The sequence below is a fragment of the Nerophis ophidion genome, unplaced genomic scaffold (genome assembly GCF_033978795.1).
Source record: "Nerophis ophidion isolate RoL-2023_Sa unplaced genomic scaffold, RoL_Noph_v1.0 HiC_scaffold_31, whole genome shotgun sequence".
Classification (NCBI taxonomy): domain Eukaryota; kingdom Metazoa; phylum Chordata; class Actinopteri; order Syngnathiformes; family Syngnathidae; genus Nerophis; species Nerophis ophidion.
In genome coordinates, this window is record NW_026906953.1 from 1,459,695 (window position 1) to 1,485,812 (window position 26,118).

The 26,118-nt window shown below is 40.8% G+C and overlaps 1 protein-coding gene across 2 annotated transcripts; it reads left to right on the forward strand.

Annotated features, from left to right (window-relative positions):
• The first annotated feature begins 237 nt into the window (after positions 1–237).
• Positions 238–21,359, forward strand: LOC133546541 (zinc finger protein 391-like). 2 transcript variants are annotated; one of them, XM_061892310.1, is made up of 3 exons: positions 238–734; positions 10,590–10,796; positions 18,745–21,359. In XM_061892310.1, exons 1-3 carry the CDS (start codon positions 560–562, stop codon positions 19,869–19,871), a joined length of 1,509 nt encoding a protein of 502 aa, XP_061748294.1. In that variant the 5' UTR covers positions 238–559; the 3' UTR covers positions 19,872–21,359. The 2 variants fall into 2 exon arrangements, with proteins under 2 accessions (XP_061748294.1, XP_061748295.1); XM_061892311.1 differs by lacking the exon at positions 18,745–21,359 and adding an exon at positions 11,941–12,011.
• The last annotated feature ends 4,759 nt before the right edge of the window (positions 21,360–26,118 follow it).

The window sequence follows — 26,118 nt, forward strand, 5'->3', positions numbered from 1 at the left end:
GTAGTTTTTTTAATGCATTTATTGTGCTGTCTGTCTAATTGTAATAAATGCAGACGAGGCGTGTTCAACGTTGACTCACACAGCGTGCTCATAACCACATTCTAGCTGTCTGCATGGCGACATACGACACCACTTCACGGGGCTACCGCGCATGCTCGTCACCACTGTTGCATGCTGGGTAGTGTAGTTTTTATACTCCCTAGCCCAAAACGTCACAACTATGACTCAGGCCCCGCCCCTACGGACGCATGCTTGGAAGACATGCGCTTTGCGGCAAAGTCCTCCTTTTCTCCACACACGCTTCTAAGCCTCGGCACATCTCCTCACATTGCTACTAACTACACTTTATTCATCCTCCGTGTCAGGATAAACTCCACTCGTCTCAGCCACATTTGGAGATTATTAGGCCCGCTTAGCTTGATAGTTGTTTGAGTGCGCCAATTAGCTTAGCATGCTAGTTAGCTTAGCTTGTTAGCCGCTAACAAAGAGACGCGGATTTGATCAACACATCGCTTAGTTAAGATCAAGTGTGAGTGTAAAGTGTTGTGATTGTGTGAAAATGTGCGAAAGAACGATAGAAAAGTATGAGGAGGAACTTTGTTGTGTGAAAATGTGCGAAAGAACGATAGCAGAGTACAAAGAGGAACTTTCTCGTACAAAAGAAGAGAACGAGAGACTACGTCAACTATTGGAGGCTGTTTTCAAGAAACCTCAAGTTGTGTTACACAGAACAGGTTTGTTTACTTCTTACTCTCACATGTTTACTAACTTTATATTTCATCATGAACATGACGTGTTTGCAGCAGTCATTTCCATTAGATCAGGGGTGTCCAAACTTTTTCCACAGAGGGCCGAACACGGAAAAATGTAAGCATGCGGGGACCATTTTGATATTTTTCATTTTCAAACCATAACAAAATATATGGATTTTTTTTTTTAATCCTTAGGGTTCCTGGGGAGCATAGAGGGTCTCAGTCACTAAAATGTTAAAAAAAAGGTCAAATTATTATTTTATTTATTTATTTAATGCTTACAGTAAATCTCTATATCAACTTGAGGTTGATATAAAGTAAAACAAATAAGGTTTTATGCCTTTTCCGTCAAACATAACTTTGTTTTTTATAGTAAAACTGAAATATGCAGTATTTAGATAGATAGATAGGACTTTATTGATTCCTTCAGGATAGTTCCTTTATTTAGCAATTAAAGCCCTCAAAGATCAATAATGCAGGACATTATTGATTTTAATTATTTAATATTTTTGAGTAATCACAGTGAAAAGTTAATTAAAGTCCTACTAAATATATTTGAGATCCGAAAGGTTCCCCACTCATAAAGTGATGCATTTTTATTAGATTGTTTTTTTTACTTTTAACACTTAAATTTCAAGATAAACCTCCAATATATGTCGATTTTAAGTTTGAACTATTATTTTGTTTATTTTATGCTCTTTTGTCCAAATGTTGATGTTTTTATATGGCAACCACACAACATATGCAATATTTTTCTACATAAAACATTTTAAAGTGGTAACTTTTAAGTAATAATTCATTGTAACAAATTTTTTTGTCCTTTTTTTGAGCAATGGAAAAAAAAACTGCCTGCATGGCAGCTTTGTGTCAACATTAACACGTTTTCTCACTATATTTCACTTCATTCCACTTTTTTAAAATGTTTTAATTTTTGCAATACTATCAATTTTGCAATTTTTGCAGGATGTGTGGCGGGTTAGCTGCGGGTCGCAAATGGCTTCCGGGCCGCATTTTGGACACCCCTGCATTAGATAATGTCCAAATAGAGATGGTTTGGCACGCTTATAATTAAAAAAACAAAACTAATGTTGTTTTTCATCAGATATGTAGTAGTATTGTATATGTGGATGGGGGCCCTGCTTTGGAAATAATGTGTACCCCTTTCAGAGATCACATTTAGTTCCACTTCAAACATTCACATGATGGACAATAAGATGAGATGGTATAACATGAACAATTGTGGAACCTTTTTACTCAAAGGGGGATCTCGTTGGAAGCGCGATGGATGAGCAGACGCTGTTTGGGTATAACAAAATGGTGTCTGCCAATGTAGTTTACAATGTCACTACGTCAGTAGTTGTCAAACCTTTTTCACCAAGTACCACCTCAGAAAATACTTGGATTTCCAAGTACCACCATCATGAACAGCATTAAAATACAGTAGCATAGTAGGCCTTAATTATTCATTAAAAACAAGGAAGACACATTATTTAACGAGTATATTTAATCATTTTAAATACTGTTGCATTACACACAGTTTGAACAGTAACACTGCGTTTGCAAGTAGGAAAATAAAAGACTGTACTTAAATAATACGCAGTGCACACCAGATAGATTCTGGTGCGCATCAGGTAGTTTCTAGGATGCAGTTTCCTCAGTTGACCTCTGATCTGGTCCACAGAGATGACTATACATGGGTTTCCGATGACGTCACACCCGTCCCACAATTCCCTTGTCCGCCATCTTGTATGTCAAAACAAACACTCGTTAAGGACGCCTCCGTTGTTATTTTTGTGAGAATGGGTCACACGTGTCGTTTGGGGCTGTGTAAACCGCGCCAATTCAGGACAAAGAACAACAAAGTACTACGATATCCCTAAGGTTATAGTAAAACAGGGAAAAGAAACCGAGCGACTGTCGACAGAAAGGTGCAACCTGTGGCTAGCTAGAATCAATCGAGTGGGATTTACCCCTGATCCAGCAAAACGACATTATAAAGTTTGCTCTGATCATTTTGTAACAGGTACTTTGAATTATGTTGCTCTCTGTATCGATGATAAAATGTGTTATGGTTAGAATGGATATTAAAACATAGGAGGAACTACTGTGCCTGTGCTTGTACTTAATAACGCTCGACGTCTGACGTCGTTGTTGCACAAATATAACCTTCTATATATAATATAGGCAATCGCTGCTTATTTTTGGACGATTTTATTAAAATTTGAATGAATTAAATCAAGTAACCCTAAACTATGCAGTTGCATAGTTAGAATCATATAGTTCTGAAAATACCTTTGGGTACTATTTATCAAGTGCTTCTGGACGATAGTCTTTAGCATATCCTGGAATCAGAGAAAGTAAAACAGGCTTAATTTTTCGTTTGGATTTTAATTCTCTATACAAGTCTGACAGTTCATCTTGTGTCCCCTTCTGTACCTCCGGTAGTTTCCTCTGTTTTAATGGTGCCGGTGTATCTCCAGATACGATTGCCTTGTCTAGCTTTTCTCTTGTGATGTGAAGTTAATGTCCTGTATGGTCTTGTACCCAACTTTCTTGACTGCAGATGGAAGTAGCCAGTAAGATTTTTCCTGTGTGACTGTCGTGTTGTCCCGCATCTTGACGCTCGTTTCAATGGCAAACAACAATGCAGAAACATGTGAACATATTTCGCCAATACCTGCCATATATGTACAGTGTCCTGATAAAACACGACCCGTCTTCTCTGATATGACCCATGGCACCAAACACATATCAGTTGATCTCTGAGAGTGACGAACACCAGCGATGAGCACACATTTATCTTCCATTGTAGCCAGTTTCATTTCCTGTACCCATCCACACACAAAGTAATTGTACGCTTCGAGCGACTTGTAGCCCTTGAGCTCATCCAGAGTGTAGGCACTAACATTGTTCACCAAATAGTTGACGATGTCGGCGTAACTTATATCCGGATAACATTTCAAGTCCGTAGTCCATTCGTGCTTTCCCATCTCATACGGATCTTTATCGCCAATATCCTTCCATTTCTGTAAATACCTGGCTTTGCATCTAGCGTCTGTCTGTGGGGAACTTTTACGACTTCTTTCAAATTTCCTGAAGTGGACGTTATTGTTGCTGCAAAAGTGTGGAAATATATTTAGAAAACTGCCGCAGACGAGTAAACAAAGTTTTGTTGCACAAGATGGCGGCTGACTCGAAGGATTATGGGTAATCGCCGCTAGCGGAAACCCATCTATTGTCTGGTGGAGGTGGAAGAGTAAGGGGTTGCAACCATGGCTGGGGGGGAGAAGAAGAGGGGGCGGCTGCGATGAGGAGTGGGGGTTGGGGAGGACACGTGCTGGTTGAACCGGTTGAAGAAGTTCTTCATCTCAATTGTCCCCCCTACTGCTCTGGTCTTTGTCTTGTGGCCTGTGAGGGTTTTCACACCTTACTAGACCTCCCTCATGTTGTTCTGCTCCACCTTCTTCCTGTAGCTTAGTTTAGTCTTTATTTGAAGGGACAATGCACAGAAACATTAAGCTCAAAGACAGATATGTTCTGTTCCAGATTATAGCTATATAGCTAATTTCCATCTGCAGTCCCTGGCTACCTGTCCTTAGCCTTCCTCACATGTCCTTTCTTCTCCCGCTGTGCTGCTCTCATTGCCTCCCTGTCTCCACTCCTGAAGGCAGCTTTCTTCTTGTTGAGCACAGCTTGAACCTCCTGTGTTACCCAGGGTGTGTTATTAGGGTAGCACCGAACAGTCTTGGCAGGGCAGGTCACGTCTAGGCAGAAGTTGAGGTGATCCGTAGGACAGTGAGTCAGACCATCAATGTCCTCACCATGTGGAAACTGTGTTCCATTTGTCTGTCACAGAATGACATCACACTAAGACGTTCAGTGACAGTTTTCCAGTGTTTATCAGTGATTTTTCTTCAGTTATTTAGAATTTTTGTACAGTATCAATCAATGTTTATTTATATAGCCCTAACTCACAGGTGTCTTAAAGGGCTAAAAAAAGGCAGTAAAAACCTTTAAAACAAAGTGTTTGCTAGTGAAATTTTCTGAAATATGTAGGTATATTCTTGCTATCGTTTACATTTTCAGAATGTATAATGTTGTGTTTTAGAGTAATGCTTTGATATTTTTATCAGGTTCAAACACCGATGGCATCTCTTAGAAAAGACAAGAAGCAAAGAAATGAAAAAGAGACCGGTTTCAATTTAACTCATGAGGAGAAACGTCTGGGCTGCAACTTTGTACAGTTTCCCACCACGCTCTGACGAGGGAGTTCCACGCGTCCTCTCTTATTTAAGGCCTTTTCTGATTACATAGCTGCAGCTGTTTCTAAAGGGAGGGGGGCCGTACACAGCTTTTGCACTCAGTTATAAACAGTTCAAAGAAAAGCTGCCTGGAGTTGCACCAGGTCTGCTCCCTCTCCGCTTCGTGGATCTCGGGTCAGGACAAGGTCTTCCTGTGGCTGTCAATAGATCAAAGAAACCGACACCTCCATGTTGCATCCCATCGCAGATAGTGGAGTTTTACAAGCCTTTTGTTTGATAAGATGAAATACAGTTTTTGTCTTCTAGCAGGGGACCTGAACTCAATGGAACACAAAGTTGTGTTATAACTAATGTACAATTATTCTGACAATTTTGTTATTATTGTTAATATTATCTGGAATCAATTTTTGGCAGCAGCAAAGTGGCAATTTGGGTAGTTTTTAGCTCTAAAAAGGGTATTTAAACAACAGTACAGTAGGTACTTGATTTACATATGTGTAAGGCCCATAAGGGTATTCTAGTAGAATATGCAGAGATAAGATATGTCAATATGAAAATGTTACTTAAAATACATTTTTGTCAACAACAAAGTGTCCATTTGGGTAGATATTTGCTCTAACAGGGAATTTAAACAAGTAAACAGTACAGTAGGTACTTGATTTTGATATATGGAATGGTCATAAGGGTATTATAGTAAAATACGCTTCTGTAAATATGCGATGTGTAAATATCAAAATATTACGTCAAATCACTTTTTGTCAGGCAATATTACATTTAATGACAATTTTACATAAATTTAGACATCCAAACCTGTTGTACATATTTATCATGTGCAGGAAGAAATAACAGTTACAGCTGTGTGTATCTTCCAAACGAGAAAGAGGTTTTATCACATCAACATGGGACTAACAACACTCCTTTAAATCTCATCAATACCACAGAAGAGACAAACTGTCCTTTTCCGGGCACGATAAAGTCTTAAATAATGTCAAACACGTAGCGACACAATAACCAGGAAGAGAAAGTGTTTATCTTACACCTAGTAATCCGCTGTGGACAGACCAAGCCAAAACTGCAGCTTCAGCGAAGGAAATACGTTTTCGGCAGGCATTCACATTTTTCCACAACACCCCTAAAGGGACATGGGGGAAAGTCCTAGTTGGAAATACTGCCGAATTAACTCCTGAACTAGAAAGTCAAGGGCGGTCACGGCATGTTCTTGTCGTCGATGTTGGTCAATTTTTTAGGGCATTACGGCAAGTCACAAGGGCAGTCGCAGCTTTTGTCACGGTTGCCTTGGTTAAATTCGAGCCCTGCTAACGGAATTATTTTTTAATCAATGTTATTAATTTGTGTGTTACTTCAAATAACTGACATTATGTAGTTAAGATAAGTTTCATATGAGAGCAGTCTTCACCGGACCGAACAGCAGGACTGGTGTAACAATGACATTATTACACGTCACTCTTTATAACTCCTTGTGCAGATCTGATTGTTCATTATTTAAATGTTGACTTCAGTTTGAAACAAAGGTGCTAACATTCATCGCAGCATTTGGGGAGGCATGTTTTAAAGGGGAACATTATCCCAATTTCAGAAGGGTTAAAACCAATAAAAATCAGTTTCTAGTTGCTTATTTTATTTTTCGAAGTTTTACTCAAAATTTTACCCATCACGCAATATCCCAAAAAACGACTTCAAAGTGCCTGATTTTAACCGTCGTTATAGCCACCCGCCTATTGTCCTGTGACGCCACTTCGTGAAGCCAACAAAAACAAATATGGCGGATAGCACAGAAAAGTATAGCGTAGTAGCTCTGATTCAGACTCTGATTTCAGCGACGTAAGCGATTCATGTATTGAAACGGATGGTTGGAGTGTGGAGGCAGATAGCAAAAGAGAAATTGAAGAATAAACTGAAGCTATTTAATCATATCACAACAGACAGCGGCAACGAGGACGAATTCGGCGATCGCCACCTAACCAACGATTGCATCTTTTGACCACTGGTGCAACTTAAATCCGTCGATTGGTAAGTGTTTGTTTGGCGTTAAATGTGGGTGGAGGGAAGGGCTGGATGAAAATATCGCTACAAATGAGGCATAATGATGCAATATGTACATACAGCTAGCCTAAATAGCATGTTAGCATCGATTAGCTTGCAGTCATGCTGTGACCAAATATGTCTGATTAGCACATAAGTCAATAACATCAACAAAACTCACCGTTGGGATTTCTCTGTTATGGTTTACTAAAGACGTGACGGACGGACACCAGATGGCATTAATGTCCAAAGATTTATTCTTATACAAAGTAAAAAAAAATATATATATATTATAGTATATATATATATATAATACAAAATATAATAATAATAATAATAACAATACTAATAAACTAGAGAATGATGTGTGTGTCAAAAAACCCAAGAGTGTGTTGTAAGACTATGTGTGTATAGATTAACTGGAGCGTCTTACCAAAGTGTTGGAGGTGCGTGTTGAGAGACGCGATGCAGTCCAATAAGGGCAAAGACAGGCAGGGTAGTCCGTGGAAGGAAGCGAGGAGTCGAGGGACGAAGGAAGCAATCTGAGGACGAAGGAGATCCGGAGAAGAGTGAGACGCACAGCTCACTTTGCAGGTGACGGAGAGTTTGTACTTCAACAGAGAACTAAGTTCCCGCCAGGATCCCTGGGTCCACTGGTCTTTTAAGCAGCTCACGTCGTCAGTCACAGGTGTGGACTGCGGCCAGCTGCGGCGGAGAGTGGGCGCGGTCCGCTTGATGAGCGTGGGGGCGTGTCCGGCTGCGCTGTCAGCGGGCCCTCTGGGTGGAACCGCAGCGGAGGAAGATGCAAACCACATGTGACACAACATTCTCTGACTTTATTGTTGGAAATGCATCTGCTTTGAGTGTCGCAGGATATCCACAAATTCTTGCCATCTCTGTCGTAGCATTGCTGTCGTCGGTAAAATGTGCGTCCAATTTCTTGCCACTTTCGTATCTTTTGGCCACTGGTGCAACTTGAAACCGTCCCTGTGTGTGTTGTTACACCCTCGGACAACACACTGACGAGGCATATTGTCTCCAAGGTAGTGAAAACAGTCGAAAAAACGGAAAATAACAGAGCTGATTTGACTTGCTGCGTGTAATGTGTATGAGAAAATGGCAGATTGCTTTACGTTTTAAAGTCACGTTGTGACGTCATCGCTCCAACAGCGAACAATTGAAAAGGCGTTTACATCGCCATATTCACCCTTTTAGAGTTCGGAAATCGGTTAAAAAAACATATGGTCTTTTTTCTGCAACATCAAGGTATATATTGACGCTTACGTAGGTCTGGCGATAATGTTCCCCTTTAAAGCAGCTGTTGTGAGAGTAGCATTCGGTGTGTGCTCCTCTAAGAATGGCAGTATGTGGGGTGTGTGACGAGTAAGTGAGTGGACAAGTTAGGAGAGGTAGTGCTAGCATGTGCAGGACTGTCAATAGCATGTTGGATGTCCGGTTGTGCCCTGTGGACATTATAAATAAAGTGAGCAAGTTGTAACTAATTGATGGCCTCATCATTCCGACCAAAGTGAAAGGTCTCCCCTGCTCTCCTCGACTACGGTCTGGGAGCTGACAAGCAGGGAAGGTGTAAAACAGAACTTGCAACCCGGTGCATCCCTGCTTAAAGCGTCACCTTTATTGTTAGATAGATAGATAGATAGATAGATAGATAGATAGATAGTACTTTATTTATTCCGTCAGGAGAGTTCCTTCAGGAAAATTACAATTTTCAGCACAATCCCATTCAAGATCAGACAAACATTACAGGGAGACAGAACAGGATCGCTGACGGGTCTGCCGGCTTCCAGCGCCCCTTACAAAAAAGATGACATACAGGTAAACAAGGGGGGTGGGGGGAAGAAAAAAATAGAAGATTAAAATAAAATTAAAAAATCGGTCTTAGCCTGGGCCCTGGAGTGGGGGTGCAGACTGAGGCCAAGGGGAAAAAAAAAAAAGTTTTGAAGTCCATATTGTACTTCACACCCTTATTATTAACCAGTAGAATTGTAGTTTTTTGCCTTTCTTCCTCTTCAAGATGTTATTGCTTGTATGCAGTCAGATGAAAGAGCGGAAGCGGTACTTTTCAAAGGTAGTATCGTACTGTTCTCAGTTGATTGGCCACAATGCATTACATTATATACATGACAAACAGCTCAATTTTTGTTCCATCTGACATCACAAGGACAAAGATAAGACCTTCTGGAGGAAAGTTCTGTGGTCAGATAAAATAAAAATGGAGCTGTTTGGCCACAATACCCAGGAATATGTTTGCAGGAGAAAAAGAGAGATCTTTAATCCCAGGAACACCACACCTACCTTCAAGCATGGTGGTGGTTGTATTATGCTCTGGGTCCGTTTTGCTGCCAATGGAACTGGTGCTTTAAATGAGATAATGAAAAAGAAGGATTACCTCCAAATTCTTCAGGACAAGCTAAAATCATCAGCCCGGAGGTTGGGTCTTGGGCGCAGTTGGGTGTTCCAACAGGACAATGTCAAACACACGTCAAAAGTGTCAAGGAATATCTAAATCATGCTAGAATTAAGGTTTTAGAATGGCCTTCCCAAAGTCGTGTGGACAACGCTGAAGAAACAAGTTTATGTCAGAAAACCAACACATTTGGCTGAACTGCGCCAATTTTGTCAAGAGGAGTGGTCAAAAATTCGAGCAGAAGCTTGTGGATGGCGACCAAAAGCATCTTATTGCAGTGAAACTTGCCAAGGGTCATGTAAGCAAATATTAACATTGCTGTATGTACACTTTTGACCCAGCACATTTGCTCACATGTACAGTAGACCCATAATAAATTCATAAAAGAAGCAAACTTCATGAATGTTTTTAGTGAGCAACAAGTATGTGCTCCAATCACTACATCACAAACACATAAGAGTTGTAGAAATGATTGGAAACTCAAGACAGCCATGACATTATGTTCTTTACAAGTGTATGTAAACTTTTGATCGCGACTCTATATATGCATGTGTATATGTATATATATCCATCCATTTACCCATTTTCTACCGCTTATCTGGAGCCTATCTCAGCTACAATTGGGTGGAAGGCGGAGTATGTATATATATATATATATATATATATATATATATATATATATATATGTTCAGTTTAACAGTCCTGTTGTGATTGATTGAATGCCCTGAGAATTATACTGGACATTCTTTTGTAATTGCCACAAAATAACGTGTAGTATTTTGTTAATTTCTTGCCAAAAATATTTTTATTTTATAGATATTTTCAAAGCACAATATTTACCTTAGGGCCCTCTGGCCCCCCATGGGGGACTCCTAAAATCTGTGCCTTTTAAGACCTCACTGTTGGCTTTGTAGGCTCATGTTACTTCTCAACTAGTCAAAGTTGATGCTAATCGACCTGTTTCTTCTCCTTTTTACTGAATGTGAAAGCAAAAGTGAGTCCACAAATAACCCAATCGTAAAGCAGACTCGAAAATGAAATCTGAATTGGTAAAATCTTGTCTATTTCCATCCCAGCATGTGTTTGTCTTCTTGTGTCCTGCAGACGTCTGTGAAAAATATCGCCCACCTGAGCAGCAGGAGGGGTCCTCCAGTATGGAGCAGAAGAAGTCACAGTACCTCCACGTGAAAGAAGAGGAGCCACAGCCCCCCTACTTTAAAGTGGAGGAAAAACAGCGGCTGTCCCCCCACTTCATAAAGGAAGAGAAGAGACACCTCGTCAGTGTGAAGAGTGAAGATGATGAGGTCAAAGGTGAGTGTGTGGAGAAGAGAGAGGCAGAGCCTCCAAGCAGCAGTTTAGCAGAAGCTGATGGAGACCACTGTGGAGGATCACAAGCAGACAAGCTCTTAGCTCCACTATCAGATAGTGAGGACACAACGTCACACTCTCCTGACACTGATGATGAAGACTCTAAAGATGATAAGACATGTCACACTGACAACACTCACTTCACATCTGCTCACTGTCACAAAACGTTTAGTAACCGTTGCAATATTAAGTCAAAGTTAAAGTACCAATGATGGTCACACACACACTAGGTGTGGTGAAATTTGTCCTCAGCATTTGACCCATCCCCTTGATCAATCCCTGGGAAGTGAGGGGAGCAGTGGGCAGCAGCGGTGCCGCGCCCGGGAATCATTTATAGTGATTTAAAGGGGAACATTATCACAATTTCAGAAGGGTTAAAACAAATAATCAGTTCCCAGTGGCTTATTTTATTTTTCAAAGTTTTTTTCAAAATTGTACCCGTCCCGGAATATCCCTAAAAAAAGCTTTAAAGTTCTTGATTTTCGCTATTTGCGAAGCCACTGTCCATTTCCCTGTGAAGTCACATAGCGAATCCGATACAAACAAATGGTCGATAGAACAGCTAGATAGAGCGACATTAGCTCGGATTCAGACTCGTATTTCAGCGGCTTAAGCGATTCAACAGATTACGCATGTATTGAAACAGATGGTTGGAGTATGGAGGCAGATTGCGAAAACGAAATTGAAAAAGAAACCGAAGCTATTGAGCGAATAGCTATTGACGCTATTCGGCCATGCATGTCTGCGTTAGCATCGCCGGTAAAATGTGCAGACCAACCGATCAGGACTTTCGCATTGACACTGGATCAACTTAAATCGGTCGATTGGTGTTTGTTTCGCATTAAATATGGGTGGAAGGAAACGCAAATACAACTACCAATGTACATACAGCTAGCCTAAATAGTATGCTAGCATCGATTAGCTGGCAGTCATGCCGCGACCAAATATGTCTGATTAGCACAAAAGTCAATATATCAACAACACTCACCTTTGTGATTTCGTTGACTTTATCATTGGGAATGCATCTGCTTTGAGTGTCGCAGGATTTCCAGACATTCTTGTCATCTCTGTGCCATCTCTGTCGTAGCATCGCCGGTAAAAACCAAACAAGGGACTTTTGCATCTCTTGACACTGGAGCAACTTAAATCCGTCGATTGGTAAGTGTTTGTTTGGCATTAAATGTGGGTGGAGGGTAGGCTAGGTGCAAATATAGCTACAAAAGAGGCATAACGACGCAATATGTACATACAGCTAACAGCTAGCCTAAATAGCATGTTAGCATCGATTAGCATGCTGTGCTAATCGATGCACATTCTACGTAAATCAACTTGAATCCATCCCTGATCGTGTTGTTACACCCTCTGACAACACACCGATGAGGCATGATGTCTCCAAGGTACCGGAAAACAGTCGCAAAAACGGAAAATAACAGAGCTGATTTGACTTGGTGTGTGTAATGTTGTGGAGAAAATGGCGTTGACTATCTAGGTGACGTCACGTTCTGACGTCATCGCTCCAAGAGCGATAAATCGAAAGGCGTTTAATTCGCCAAAATTCACCTATTTAGAGTTCGGAAATCAGTTAAAAAAATATATATCGTCCTTTTTCTGCAACATCAAGGTATGTATTGAGGCTTACATAGGTCTGCTGATAATGTTCCCCTTTAACCCCCAATTCCAACCCTTGATGCTGAGTGCCAAGCAGGGAAGTCATGGGTCTCGTTTTTTTATAGTCTTTGGTATGACTCGGCCGGGGTTTGAACTCCCAACCTACCCATCTCAGGGCGGACACTCTAACCACTAGGCCGCTGAGTAGGAAAAGACACACGAGAATAAACACTGGAGGAAAACCTTTTTCATGTTCAATCTGCGGTAAAGATTTTACTTGAAGACGCCATTTCAAAGCGCACATGAGATATAATTTATTCTGTTTTTGTTACCGAATTTTTCGGACTAAAAGTCACAGTTTTTTTCATAGTTTGGCCGGGGGTGCGACATATACTCTGGAGCGACTTATGTGTGAAATTATTAACACATTACCATAGAATATCCATCTATCCATCCATCCATCTTCTTCCGCTTCTCCGAGGTCGAGTCGCGGGGGCAACAGCCTAAGCAGGGAAGCCCAGACTTCCCTCTCCCCAGCCACTTCGTCCAGCTCTTCCCGGGGGATCCCGAGGCGTTCCCAGGCCAGCCGGGAGACATAGTCTTCCCAACGTGTCCTGGGTCTTCCCCGTGGCCTCCTACCGGTTGGACGTGCCCTAAACACCTCCCTAGGGAGGCGTTCGGGTGGCATCCTGACCAGATGCCCGAACCACCTCATCTGGCTCCTCTCCATGTGAAGGAGCAGCGGCTTTACTTTGAGTTCCTCCCGGATGGCAGAGCTTCTCACCCTATCTCTAAGGGAGAGCCCCGCCACACGGCGGAGGAAACTCATTTGGGCCGCTTGTACCCGTGATCTTATCCTTTCGGTCATGACCCAAAGCTCATGACCATAGGTGAGGATGGGAACGTAGATCGACCGGTAAATTGAGAGCTTTGCCTTCCGGCTCAGCTCCTTCTTCACCACAACGGATCGATACAACGTCCGCATTACTGAAGACGCCGCACCGATCCGCCTGTCGATCTCACGATCCACTCTTCCCTCACTCGTGAACAAGACTCCTAGGTACTTGAACTCCTCCACTTGGGGCAGGGTCTCCTTCCCAACCCGGAGATGGCACTCCACCCTTTTCCGGGAGAGAACCATGGACTCGGACTTGGAGGTGCTGATTCTCATTCCGGTCGCTTCACACTCGGCTGCGAACCGATCCAGCGAGAGCTGAAGATCCCGGTCAGATGGAGCCATCAGGACCACATCATCTGCAAAAAGCAGAGACCTAATCCCGCGGTCACCAAACCGGAACTCCTCAACACCTTGACTGCGCCTAGAAATTCTGTCCATAAAAGTTATGAACAGAATCGGTGACAAAGGACAGCCTTGGCGGAGTCCAACCCTCACGGGAAACGTGTCCGACTTACTGCCGGCAATGTGGACCAAGCTCTGGCACTGATCGTACAGGGAGTGGACCGCCACAATAAGACAGTCCGACACCCCATACTCTCTGAGCACTCCCCACAGGACTTCCCGAGGGACACGGTCGAATGCCTTATCCAAGTCCACAAAGCACATGTAGACTGGTTGGGCAAACTCCCATGCACCCTCAAGAACCCTGCCGAGAGTATAGAGCTGGTCCACAGTTCCACGACCAGGACGAAAACCACACTGTTCCTCCTGAATCCGAGGTTCGACTATCCGGCGTAGCCTCCTCTCCAGTACACCTGAATAAACCTTACCGGGAAGGCTGAGGAGTGTGATCCCACGATAGTTGGAACACACCCTCCGGTCCCCCTTCTTAAAGAGAGGAACCACCACGCCGGTCTGCCAATCCAGAGGTACCGCCCCCGATGTCCACGCGACGCTGCAGAGTCTTGTCAACCAAGACAGCCCCACAGTCCCCAGAGCCTTAAGGAACTCCGGGCGGGTCTCATCCACCCCTGGGGCCTTGCCACCGAGGAGCTTTTTAACCACCTCAGCGACCTCAGCCCCAGAAATAGGAGAGTCCACCACAGATTCCCCAGGCACTGCTTCCTCATAGGAAGACGTGTTGGTGGGATTGAGGAGGTCTTCGAAGTATTCCCTCCACCTATCCACAACGTCCGCAGTTGAGGTCAGCAGAACACCATCCGTACCATACACGGTGTTGATAGTGCACTGCTTCCCCTTCCTGAGGCGGCTGGCGGTGGTCCAGAATCGCTTCGAAGTCGTTTTTAATGGCTTCCCCGAACTCCTCCCATGTCCGAGTTTTTGCCTCCGCGACCGCTGAAGCTGCACACCGCTTGGCCTGTCGGTACCTGTCCACTGCCTCCGGAGTCCTATGAGCCAAAAGGACCCGATAGGACTCCTTCTTCAGCTTGACGGCATCCCTCACCGCTGGTGTCCACCAAGGGGTTTTTGGATTGCCGCCCCGACAGGCACCAACTACCTTGCGGCCACAGCTCCGATCAGCCGCCTCGACAATAGAGGTGCGGAACATGGTCCACTCGGACTCAATGTCCAGCACTTCCCTCGTGACATGTTCAAAGTTCTTCCGGAGGTGTGAATTGAAACTCTCTCTGACAGGAGACTCTGCCAGACGTTCCCAGCAGACCCTCACAATGCGCTTGGGTCTGCCAGGTCTGTCCGGCATCCTCCCCCACCATCGCAGCCAACTCACCACCAGGTGGTGATCGGTAGAAAGCTCCGCCCCTCTCTTCGCCCGAGTGTCCAAAACATAAGGCCGCAAATCCGATGACACAACTACAAAGTCGATCATGGAACTGCGGCCTAGGGTGTCCTGGTGCCAAGTGCACATATGGACACCCTTATGTTTGAACATGGTGTTTTTTATGGACAAACTGTGACGAGCACAAAAGTCCAATAACAAAACACCACTCGGGTCAGATCCGGGCGACCATTCTTCCCAATCACGCCTCTCCAGGTTTCACTGTCGTTGCCAACGTGAGCGTTGAAGTCCCCCAGTAGGACAAGGGAATCACCCGGGGGAGCACTTTCCAGTACTCCCTCGAGTGTTCCCAAAACGGGTGGGTACTCTGAACTGCTGTTTGGTGCGTAAGCACAAACAACAGTCAGGACCCGCCCCCCCACTTGAAGGCGGAGGGAGGTTACCCTTTCGTCCACCGGGTTGAACTCCAACGTGCAGGCTTTGAGCCGGGGGGCAACAAGAATTGCCACCCCAGCCCGTTGCCTCTCACTGCGGGCAACGCCAGAGTGGAAGAGGGTCCAGTCCCTCTCGAGAGAAGTGGTTCCAGAGCCCTTGCTGTGCGTCGAAGTGAGTCCGACTATATCCAGCCGGAACTTCTCTACCTCGCGCACTAGCTCAGGCTCTTTCTCCCCCAGTGAGGTGACGTTCCACGTCCCAAGAACTAGCTTCTGTAGCCGAGGATCGGACCGCCAAGTGCCCTGCCTTCGGCTTCCGCCCAGCTCACAATGCAACCGACCTCTATGGCCCCTGCTATGGGTGGTGAGCCCATTGGAGGGGTGACCCACGTTGCCTCTTCGGGCTGTGCCCGGCCGCGCCCCATGGGAACAGGCCCGGCCACCAGGTGCTCGCCATCGTGCCCCACCTCCGGGCCATAGAATATCAAATTACATTATTTATCATTCGCGGAAAAGATCAAGAAAATGTCAGCAATTGTCACACACGTCAACCAATAAGAATTCGGCGGGGGCGGATTTATTGATTAGGAGTGAGAGATAGTTTGGTAAAGGTATAGCATGTTCTATATGTTATAGTTATTTGAATGACTCTTACCATAATATGTTAGGTTAACATAGCAGGCACCTTCTCAGTTGGTTATTCATGCCTCATATAAAGTACACTTATTCAGCCTGTTGTTCATAATTCTTTTTTTATTTTAAATTGCCTTTCAAATGTCTATTCTTGGTGTTGGATTTTATCAAATGAATTTCCCCCCAAAAAGGCGACTTATACTCCAGTGCGACGTTTTTTCCCCTTCTTGATTATGCACTTTTGGCCGGTGCGACGTGTACTCCGGAGCGACTTATAATACGAAAAATACACTACTTGGGGCGGTATAGCTCGGTTGGTAGAGTGGCCGTGCCAGCAACTTTAGGGTTCCAGGTTCGAGCCCAGCTTCTGCCATTCTAGTCACTGCCATTGTGTCCTTGGGCAAGACACTTTACCCACCTGCTCCCAGTGCCACCCACATTGTTTTAAATGTAACTTAGATATTGGGTTTCACTATGTAAAGCGCTTTGAGTCACTAGAGAAAATCACTATATAAATATAATTCCCTTCACTTCACATGATATCTTGTTATTCTATTTTCTCATTTCAAGAACTGCACTTTTTGGAATCATTCACAGTCCCTATGTAAGTTAAAGTTAAGGTCCGAATGTTAGTCACACACTAGGTGTGGTGAAATGATCCTCTGCATTTGACCCATCCCCAAGTTCACCCCCTGGGAGGTGAGGGCAGCTGAGGCCGCACTCGGGAATCATTTGGTGATTTAACCCCCAACCCTTGATGCTGAGTGCCAAGCAAGGAGACAATGGGTCCCGTTTTCATAGTCTTTGGTATCACTCGGCAAGGATTTGACCTCACGACTTTCCAGTCTTAGGGCAGACACTCTAACCACAAGGCCACTGAGCAGGTCGATGGTTAATGCATCCTCAGTAGAAAATAAACCTTTGCAAAAGTTAGCTAACAATTGAGTCATTGGCAGCCACTCTATTCTGCCTATAAAGTGTTCTAAATAACATCCTAAAACCCGCTTCAACATTTAAATACACACTGTAAGTATACATGTAATGTAGTAACATTCTTAATAACATGTCATATTTACATATCTTGCTCATTTTAAGCATACAATGTCTACTCTCACTGATGGGGTGTTCACATCTTCCCGTTTGGATGAAGAATTAATCCTCACAAAGGGTTAAAAAAGGGTGGGTGCAAAAGAGCGTATTTTCGTGTTTTTCTTGCCATCTCCAGGTCTAAGTTGGATGTCAAAGTTGACCAAGTTCTCGGTTTATGTCCACAACCTTCTACTACATAAGTGAGAAGCATGATTTATAATGTAGAATTAGCTTTCACCCTCTTAGAGGCGAGAAAGCAGCTCAGTATGTCAATATAGCAGCATAAGCTAGTTACTTCTGTGATCTATGCGCCGCTAAAAGTAGGTCCTTAGCGTTAGCGCTTATAATAACAATATCACTAATACTTGGTTAATATTCGGGTCACAAAATGTAAATGGACCATTGACTCCAATGTTAGCTGATTTTTGTTCACGTTTAATTACTAATTAAAATTCATAACAGTTTAAAAACATGTCTTACATAAGGATTGTGAATGATAGGCAACATTTTAAAAAAGTGCAGTTCCCTTTGAATTTGTCAGATAAGTAAACAGTCCTTCAAATTAAAGATGTAAAACAATTGAGGTTGTTTATAGATATTATCCACTATGAAGTTACAGTAAAACGAAGCACACAAGGGAAAGTACATTCATATACACATAATGTACACACATGTGTAAGAATCATGTTAACCACCAAAATATTGTCTTGTTCTCCTAAATCCAATATCGAGTATCCTTTGGTGAGCTGACGGTATCGTCACACCCTTAGTTGAAAGCACACCATCCCCATGACATGACACTTCCACGTGATGTAGAACAGTAGTCCCACATTTTAAACATACACACACATCTGAAGAATATTAAAATTAAATATATTTGGTGGGCCAAACAAAATGATTTGACGAACTAATGTTTGGTATGGGCGATATGACCTCAAATCTATATCCTAACAACAATATGTCACAATATATAATTTGATATATGATTGAGAATAGAATAATTTCAAAGCAGGTAAAAAAATGCTCCTAATTTGGCAGCTGACATATGCAGTAACATATTGTATCATTTCTAATTGTATTATTTTGTCGAAACAATTATTATTAATGTACTTGTTTATTTACTGTTAATATCTGGTTACTTTATTTGAGAAAATATAACTGAAAATGATGTAATATTTTTCTGCATATTTCACCAACTAAATTAGGAGCCTGTTTTAAAATGGTTGTATTAGTAATTCTATATAAAATAATTTTAATAATCAATTTTAAACCATACCGTTCATCCACAGTAAAAAGTCCTGTCATCCTGTTTTTTGTTTCTTTTCCTGTGAATAATGTTGTAAAGAGCAGCGTGTTTGTGCGTCACTGAGATTTCAAGACAGTTCATACGATAACTTGTTTTTCCTAAGTGCATGTAAAAGTAGTGAATGCATTGTGTGACTGAGCAGAGATGCTGTGTTTGTCTTGCAGACATCTGTGAAGAACATCTTCACCCTGAGCAACAGAAGTGGAGCTTCAGGATGCGGACAGAGGAGCCACAGCCCTCCCACATTAAGAAGGAAGAGGAATACCTTCAGATCCCCCATTTTAAAGAGGAAGAGGAGGACCCACTGATACCCCTTTTAAAAGAGAAATCGGTGAAGAGTGAAGATGATGAGGTGAAAGGTGAAAGTGAGGAGAGGGGAGGGGGGGAGCCTCCAAGCAGCAGCTCAACACAACACATGACAACAGAAGCTGATGGAGACCACTGTGGAGGATCACAAGCAGACAAGCTCTTAGCTCCACTATCAGATAGTGAGGACACAACGTCACACTCTCCTGACACTGATGATGAAGACTCTAAAGATGATAAGACATGTCACACTGACAACACTCACTTCACATCTTCTCACTCTCACAAAACCTTTAAATACCATAGTTCTCTGAAAAGACACATGAGAACACACACTGGAGAAAAACCTTTTTCTTGCTCAGAATGTGGTAAAGGTTTTACACGAAGTCAACATTTGAAAGTACACATGAGAACACACACTGGAGAAAAACCTTTTTCTTGCTCAGAATGTGGTAAAGGTTTTACACGAAGTCAACATTTGAAAGTACACATGAGAACACACACTAGTGAAAAACCTTTCTCTTGTTCAATCTGTGGTAAAGGTTTTAGAGAAAGTCAACATTTGAAAAGACACATGAAAACACACACTGGTGAAAAACCTTTTTCCTGTTCAACCTGTGGTAAAAATTATACTCAAAGCCATAATTTGAAAACACACATGAGAATACACACTGGAGAAAAACCTTTTTCATGTTCTATCTGTGGTAAAGATTTTACTAAGAGGCCACATTTGAAAAGACACATGAGAACACACACTGGAGAAAAACCTTTTTCATGTTCAATCTGTGGTAAAAATTTTACTCGAAGGCAAAATTTTAAAACACACATGACAATACACACTGGAGAAAAACCTTTTTTATGTTCAATTTGTGTCAAAAATTTTACTCAAAGGCAATCTTTGAAAATACATATGAGATTACACAATGGAGAAAAAAATGTTTCCTGCTCAGACTGTGGTAAAAGTATTGTAATAAATCAAAGTTAAAAATTACATATGAGAACACACACTGGAGAAAAACCTCTTTCATGTTCAATCTGTGGTAAAGATTTTACTCGAAGGCAAAATTTCAAAACACACATGACAATACACACTGGAGAAAAAACTTTTTCCTGCTCATAACGTGGTAAAAATTTTACTCGAAGGCAAAATTTTAAACACACATGACAATACACACTGGAGAAAAACCTTGTTCCTTCTCATAATGTGGTAAAAGTTTTGTCATAAGACAAAGTTTAAAAGTAAAAATGAGAACACACGCTGGTGAAAAACCTTTCATATGTTCAGTATGTTGTAAAAGTTATATAGAAAGACGACAATTAAAATTACACATGAGATCGCACTCTGGAGAAAACCCATACTCCTGTTCAAGCTGCAATAAAAGCTTTGGTCACCTAAACACTCTTACAGTGCATATAAGAACACACGCAGGTGAGAAAGTGTTGAGTTGTGGTGTGTGTGGTGAAAGATTGTCTTCTAAGTACCAGTGTAAGAAACACAAGTGTGCTGGTGAGAACAGCAGCAGCAAATGAAACTGCAGGATTTGAAATAAACTGTCCAGACTTTCATTTTGACTTTCTAACAACATCAACACATATAACATGTGTGACATCGTTGTTGTGTGTGTAACACAATCTTGTTTATATGATTCTATCATTTATAGATTAGAGACTTCAGATTAGTGTGTTTATCACAGTCATGTACATGAGTTAATATACACATTTGTGTACTTTAAAATGAACAGAACAATTTGACTGAAAGGGTGAGAATAAACAGTACATAAAATATGTTACATACAATAAATATTGTATGTGTAAATATCCATAATTTACTTTTATACTTATTCATAATAGTGTTTTATATGTTTTTTGAAGAATGGTTGATTGGCAACACTAAATGTTCCCTAGTGTGTGAATGTGAGTGTGAATGTTGTCTGTCTATCTGTGTTGGCCCTGCGATGAGGTGGCGACCTGTCCAGGGTGTACCCCGCCTTCCACCCGATTGTAGCTGAGATAGGCGCCAGCACCCCCCGCGACACCGAAAGGGAATAAGCGGTAGAAAATGGATGGGATGGATGGACGTGTTACATATTTTATTTTCTAATTGTAGATAATTCCATAGTTGAATTCCTTTTATATGATGTACATATTTGTTTTACATGTGTTCATACCTTTGCTTTTGAGTACACATAAATCCCTCTTAGTTCATATTTACTGGTTCACATCTGAAACATCTTCTGGACCACTTCTGGAAGCATATTATTATTTACTTTATACGTCATTTGAACAGTTGTCTTTTATACAAGATCATTTACTTTTAAAATGTGTGACTTTATGAATTATTTGTTGGGTCTCTATAATCCATTCTATTAGTTGTCCTTTTTACTTTCTTGTGTAATATGAATATTGTTGTGTGATTGTTTTATATGTATGTCCCCAGACCTTTATGCAATAAACAATGTATGACTCAACTAAAGTTGGGTACAATAATTATATTTAATATTCATAAGTATGTATTTTATTCTATTTCGTATTGCACTCCATTTTTTATGTTTTCTTTATATGACTTACATGTAGTGTCCAGCTTACTTCATCATCTATATTAACTCCTAAAAATGTGATGACCTTTATTCCTTTCATTTCAATATTATCCATCATAATTTGTGTTTTACATTTTTACAATCTCCAAATATGGTATATTTAGTTTTAAGTGGAAACAAGTGGAAAGGGGATCAATTGGAAGTCTCCTATCAAATTTTAAAAGAAAACTGTTGAAATTATCAAAGTGTGGTTAAAGCTGAGAAAACAAAATATTTGTCAGACTTAATTTTAAGTAGCAACAGTAAGCCATGTGTTCTTTTTAATAACATCAGTAATGTTCTTAAACCGAATCCAGCCACTTCACTGGAGATGACAAGTGAAACTTGTGAAAAATTTCTCTCCTTTTTTAATGATAAGGTTGCTTCTATTCTGGCAAATCTTTCTCGTTTTCCATTAAGTTTTAATGTGGCCACTCAGTGCTCGACTGTGTTCTGTCACTTTGAGCCTGTGTCCATGCCTGAACTTACAGGAATAGTCGGCAAGCTAAAACCCTCGTTATGTTCCACAGACCCAGTCCCCCCTCGCTTTTTTAAAGAAATCTGGGACACTATTGATGTGTCTGTTAGGAACATCATCAACAGCAGCTTGATTTCTGGCTGTGTCCCCTCCTTTTGTGAAAGAGCTGTTGTTGAGCCTTTGATTAAAAAACCAGGTCTTGACTCGACAAGTTTGTCAAATTATCGGCCCATTTCCAAATTACCTTTTGTGTCAAAGATTTTGTAGAAATGTGTTCTGGCACAACTGCAGCCTTTTTTAGATGAAAATAGCACTTTAGATCCATTTCAGTCTGGATACAAAGCTTTGCACAGTACTGAATCTGCACTTTTAAAGGTTTTTAATGACTTGCTTTTAATGTCTGATTCTGGCAGCGCTGCCATTTTAGTTCTTTTAGATCTTACAGCTGCCTTTGACACAGTTGACCACACAATTCTTTTAGAGGGCCTGAGAGACTGTGTGGGTGTCAGGGGGACTGCGTTACAGTGGTTCAGATCTTACCTGTCTGAGAGGTCCTTCTCTGTCAGGCTGGGGGACGCCACCTCCTCTTCTGCCCCGCTTTACTGTGGTGTCCCCCAAGGATCTATTTTAGGCCCCATCCTGTTCGCTCTTTATTTCCTCCCTCTTGGAGATATTTTTAAGAAACATGGAGTGTTTTATCACTTTTATGCAGAAGACTGCCAAATTTATATGCCGATTTCAAAAGGCCACGGCCCCCTGATACCCCTCCTTAACTGTCTATGTGACGTCAAGGCTTGGTTAGCCCAGAATTTTTTAATAATGAATGAGGGAAAAACGGAAATTTTAGTTTTTGGTCCGGCCCTCACTGACTTGGGACCATTGCAAAATGATGTGCGTCCCAAAGTCACCAGCCTTGGCGTCACTATAGACAGCCATTTTAAACTAGACAAACAAGTCAATGGCGTTTTAAAATTGTGTTTTTATCACCTTCGTCTTTTAGTAAAGGTTAAACCGTTTTTATTTTTTAACCTTTTTGAAGAAGTCGTGCATGCTTTTATTTGAAGTGGCCTGGACTACTGCAATGCACTTTATGCTGGCATTAGCCAAACAGCTCTCTCCCGGTTGCAGTTAGTCCAGAAGGCGGCAGCAGGACTTTTAACAGGGGCCAGGAAACGCCAGCATATAACCCCAATTCTTCAGAGTTTGCACTGGCTCCCTGTTCATTTTAGAATTGATTTTAAAACATTGCTGTTTGTTTTTAAATCTTTACATGGACTGGCACCTCAATATATCTCGGACTTCATCCAAATTTACACTCCTGCGCGCGCTGTGAGGTCCGAGAGCCAGTTCCAGCTCGTGGTGCCCAAGACCAGACTTAAGACCAGGGGAGACAGGGCCTTCTCTGTGGTCGGCCCTAAGCTCTGGAACACTCTGCCCCTCCATGTTCAAACTGCTTCCACAGTGGAGTGTTTTAAGTCTCGTCTTAAGACCCACTTTTATTCTTTGGCTTTTAACACTACGTGAGTTGTGTGGTCCTCTGTCCTCTGTTGTCCTCTGTGTTTTTTATACACTTTGATTTTTATTTTACAGTTTTAATTGATTTTACCCTTTAAAATAGTTTTTAATCATATTTGTTTTTGTATTGTTTTTATTGGTTTTATTTGTATTTATTTTTGTTTTATTCAGTCATTGGTGGAGCATAATATTGTTTTTAACATGGCTGTGCAGCACTTTGGAAACGTTATTGTTGTTTAAATGTGCTATATAAATAAAGTGGATTGATTGGATTATTGAAGTTTAGTGACAGTTTATTGATGTTAAGCCATCTTTTTACGGTCAAGTTCTCTCTGGATAAAATAAGATGAGAGTTAAATCAAGCGGTAATGAAGGTGAAGAATGGAAGATTATTATATACATAATTATATATAGATAGTAGTGACAATTAAAGACACTTTCATCCTGTTCATTTGAGCAAAGAAAGAGAGTAAAGTGTAATATTGTAAACAATAGAAGAATATCAATATCCGCAGTCAATATTCCAACATTGTGAAGCTGAGCTATGGTAAAAACATATTCAGCTTTGAAGGCTTTATGAGAGTGATGTAATTATCAGAATCAGAATCAGAAATACTTTATTAATCCCTGAGTGGAAATAAACATTTTCATTAACATGTGAATATTCAATGTAATATCGTATGATATTAATATGTTAATAAAATGGTACGTTTGGGGATGTGTAATATTGTTTGAATTAACATCCTGAATGTTTTCATGCTGGAATAGTTTTAATTAGTAGAGAGTGAAACAAATGAGGAAGTAGTCATAATAATGGTTTGTTTTTAGCCTGTTTATGAATAATTAAAGATAATTAAAATACAAAAAACAGAGCTTACATCCTCAGTGAGCTGAACTTCAGCAGTAAAGATGAGAGAAATAATGTGGAAAGGTCAGAAGTCAAATGTTTCTTCAGGTAATACATGGAGCCTCTGCTGCCAACTATTTATATAAAAAAACTATATATATATATATATATATATATATATATATATATGTATATATATATATATATATATATATATATATATATATATATATATATTAGGGGTGGGCAAATTAATGGGTTAATTATGCGTTAACTCATCAATCTATTAACACCGACAATTATTTTATCTCACATTTGCGTATGTTGTTTACATGCTTTTATTTTGTTAACGCCTTTTCTTAACAAGATGGCAACTCCCGGATGTACTTCGGCGTCGATGGGCTCTTGGTAAAGATGGAACATTTGGCAAAAATACCGGACAATTCTACAAATTTCATGGCTGGCTTACAGCGTGGTCACTCGGGGATCACTTATGACCGCCAGACAATTCTGAATGTGGATAGATCGGGCCGTTTTGGACTGAATGACGCGTGCTTGCTAGACCGGCTAGCTAGCATGGGAATACTTTGCCGGCTACATCCAGCGGCCTGTGAAGCAGCGGAGTATATGTGTTGTCTGTCTATTTATGAATAATGCAGACCAGGACTGTTGGCTGAGTTCTTAACGTTTGCTTTCAGAGCGTGCATATCACAACATACAAGATGCCGTCATGGTGACACAACCTATACCGGGCTACCGCGCATGCTCGTCACTCCTGTTGCATGCTGGGTAGGGTAGTTCTTTTTTTCCCTGGCTCATAACATCACAATATAGTACCATGTACATGATGCGTTCAGTTTATCAAAGCACCAAGCAAACAATCGGAAAATTCCCATCATATCAATTCCTAGATATGGTCTTAATTATTTTAAGTGCACTACGCAGAATAAACACAACATTATTAATATTGCTACTACGGATAATTTGATCAAACATTCCCTAAAAGAGCCCACTACCTATAATATAGTTTTTTTAAACATAAGACCCTGATAAAAAAAAATGTTTCTGCTGTTACCTCAGAAATTGCCTGTTCAGATGTTATGATTGTGGCTCAGAGATTTGTATGTAGATTATATTTATTTTCCATAACAAACAGGATAACTTTAATACCCTGGCAGTGGCAATAAGCTTAAATGTTTGTATTTAAAATTTTTGAGTTGATTTTCATAAAATATGCTATTTAACTGCTACTGTTTAACAAGGACTGATTTAAATTGTGTTTGCACAACAAATGTTTTGGCCCTTTTCTTCATGTGAGAGAAAATTCCAATAAAGGTGCACTACACACTACTTTTGAATTCATTATTGGGCTTTGCGTATACAATGCAGTTAATCGCGATTAATCGGAGAAATAGTGCGATTAACTTTGATTACATTTTTAAATTGTTGCCCAGTCCTAATATATATATATATATATATATATATATATATATATATATATATATATATATATATATATATATATATATATATATAGGTATATAGATAGATATAATATAAATAACGACAAAGGAAATTTTAAAAGGACATGAAAACCTCCCACATTCTAAAATACATTATAAAAACGATTACCATCAAAGACAAAAAGAATACCATGAGTGTAATATCTATTTTGTTTCTTGTTTTTCTTTCCTGATGCTACTGTTGTTTCAAAACATTTTCAAATATTTAAATATTTTTATGAAAATAGGTTTTTTTTTTTTTTTTTTTTTGGTTGATTTGAAATGGACAAGTTTACTTTTATTTTCACAAGAAG

Excerpts from the sequence above, each read along its gene's own strand:
- LOC133546541 (XM_061892310.1), top strand. The coding sequence starts at position 560 with ATGTGCGAAAGAACGATAGAAAAGTATGAGGAGGAACTTTGTTGTGTG. Across the intron at positions 735-10,589 it reads AGTTGTGTTACACAGAACAG|ACGTCTGTGAAAAATATCGC; the intron begins GTTTGTTTACTT and ends TGTGTCCTGCAG. Across the intron at positions 10,797-18,744 it reads TGAAGATGATGAGGTCAAAG|ACATCTGTGAAGAACATCTT; the intron begins GTGAGTGTGTGG and ends TTTGTCTTGCAG.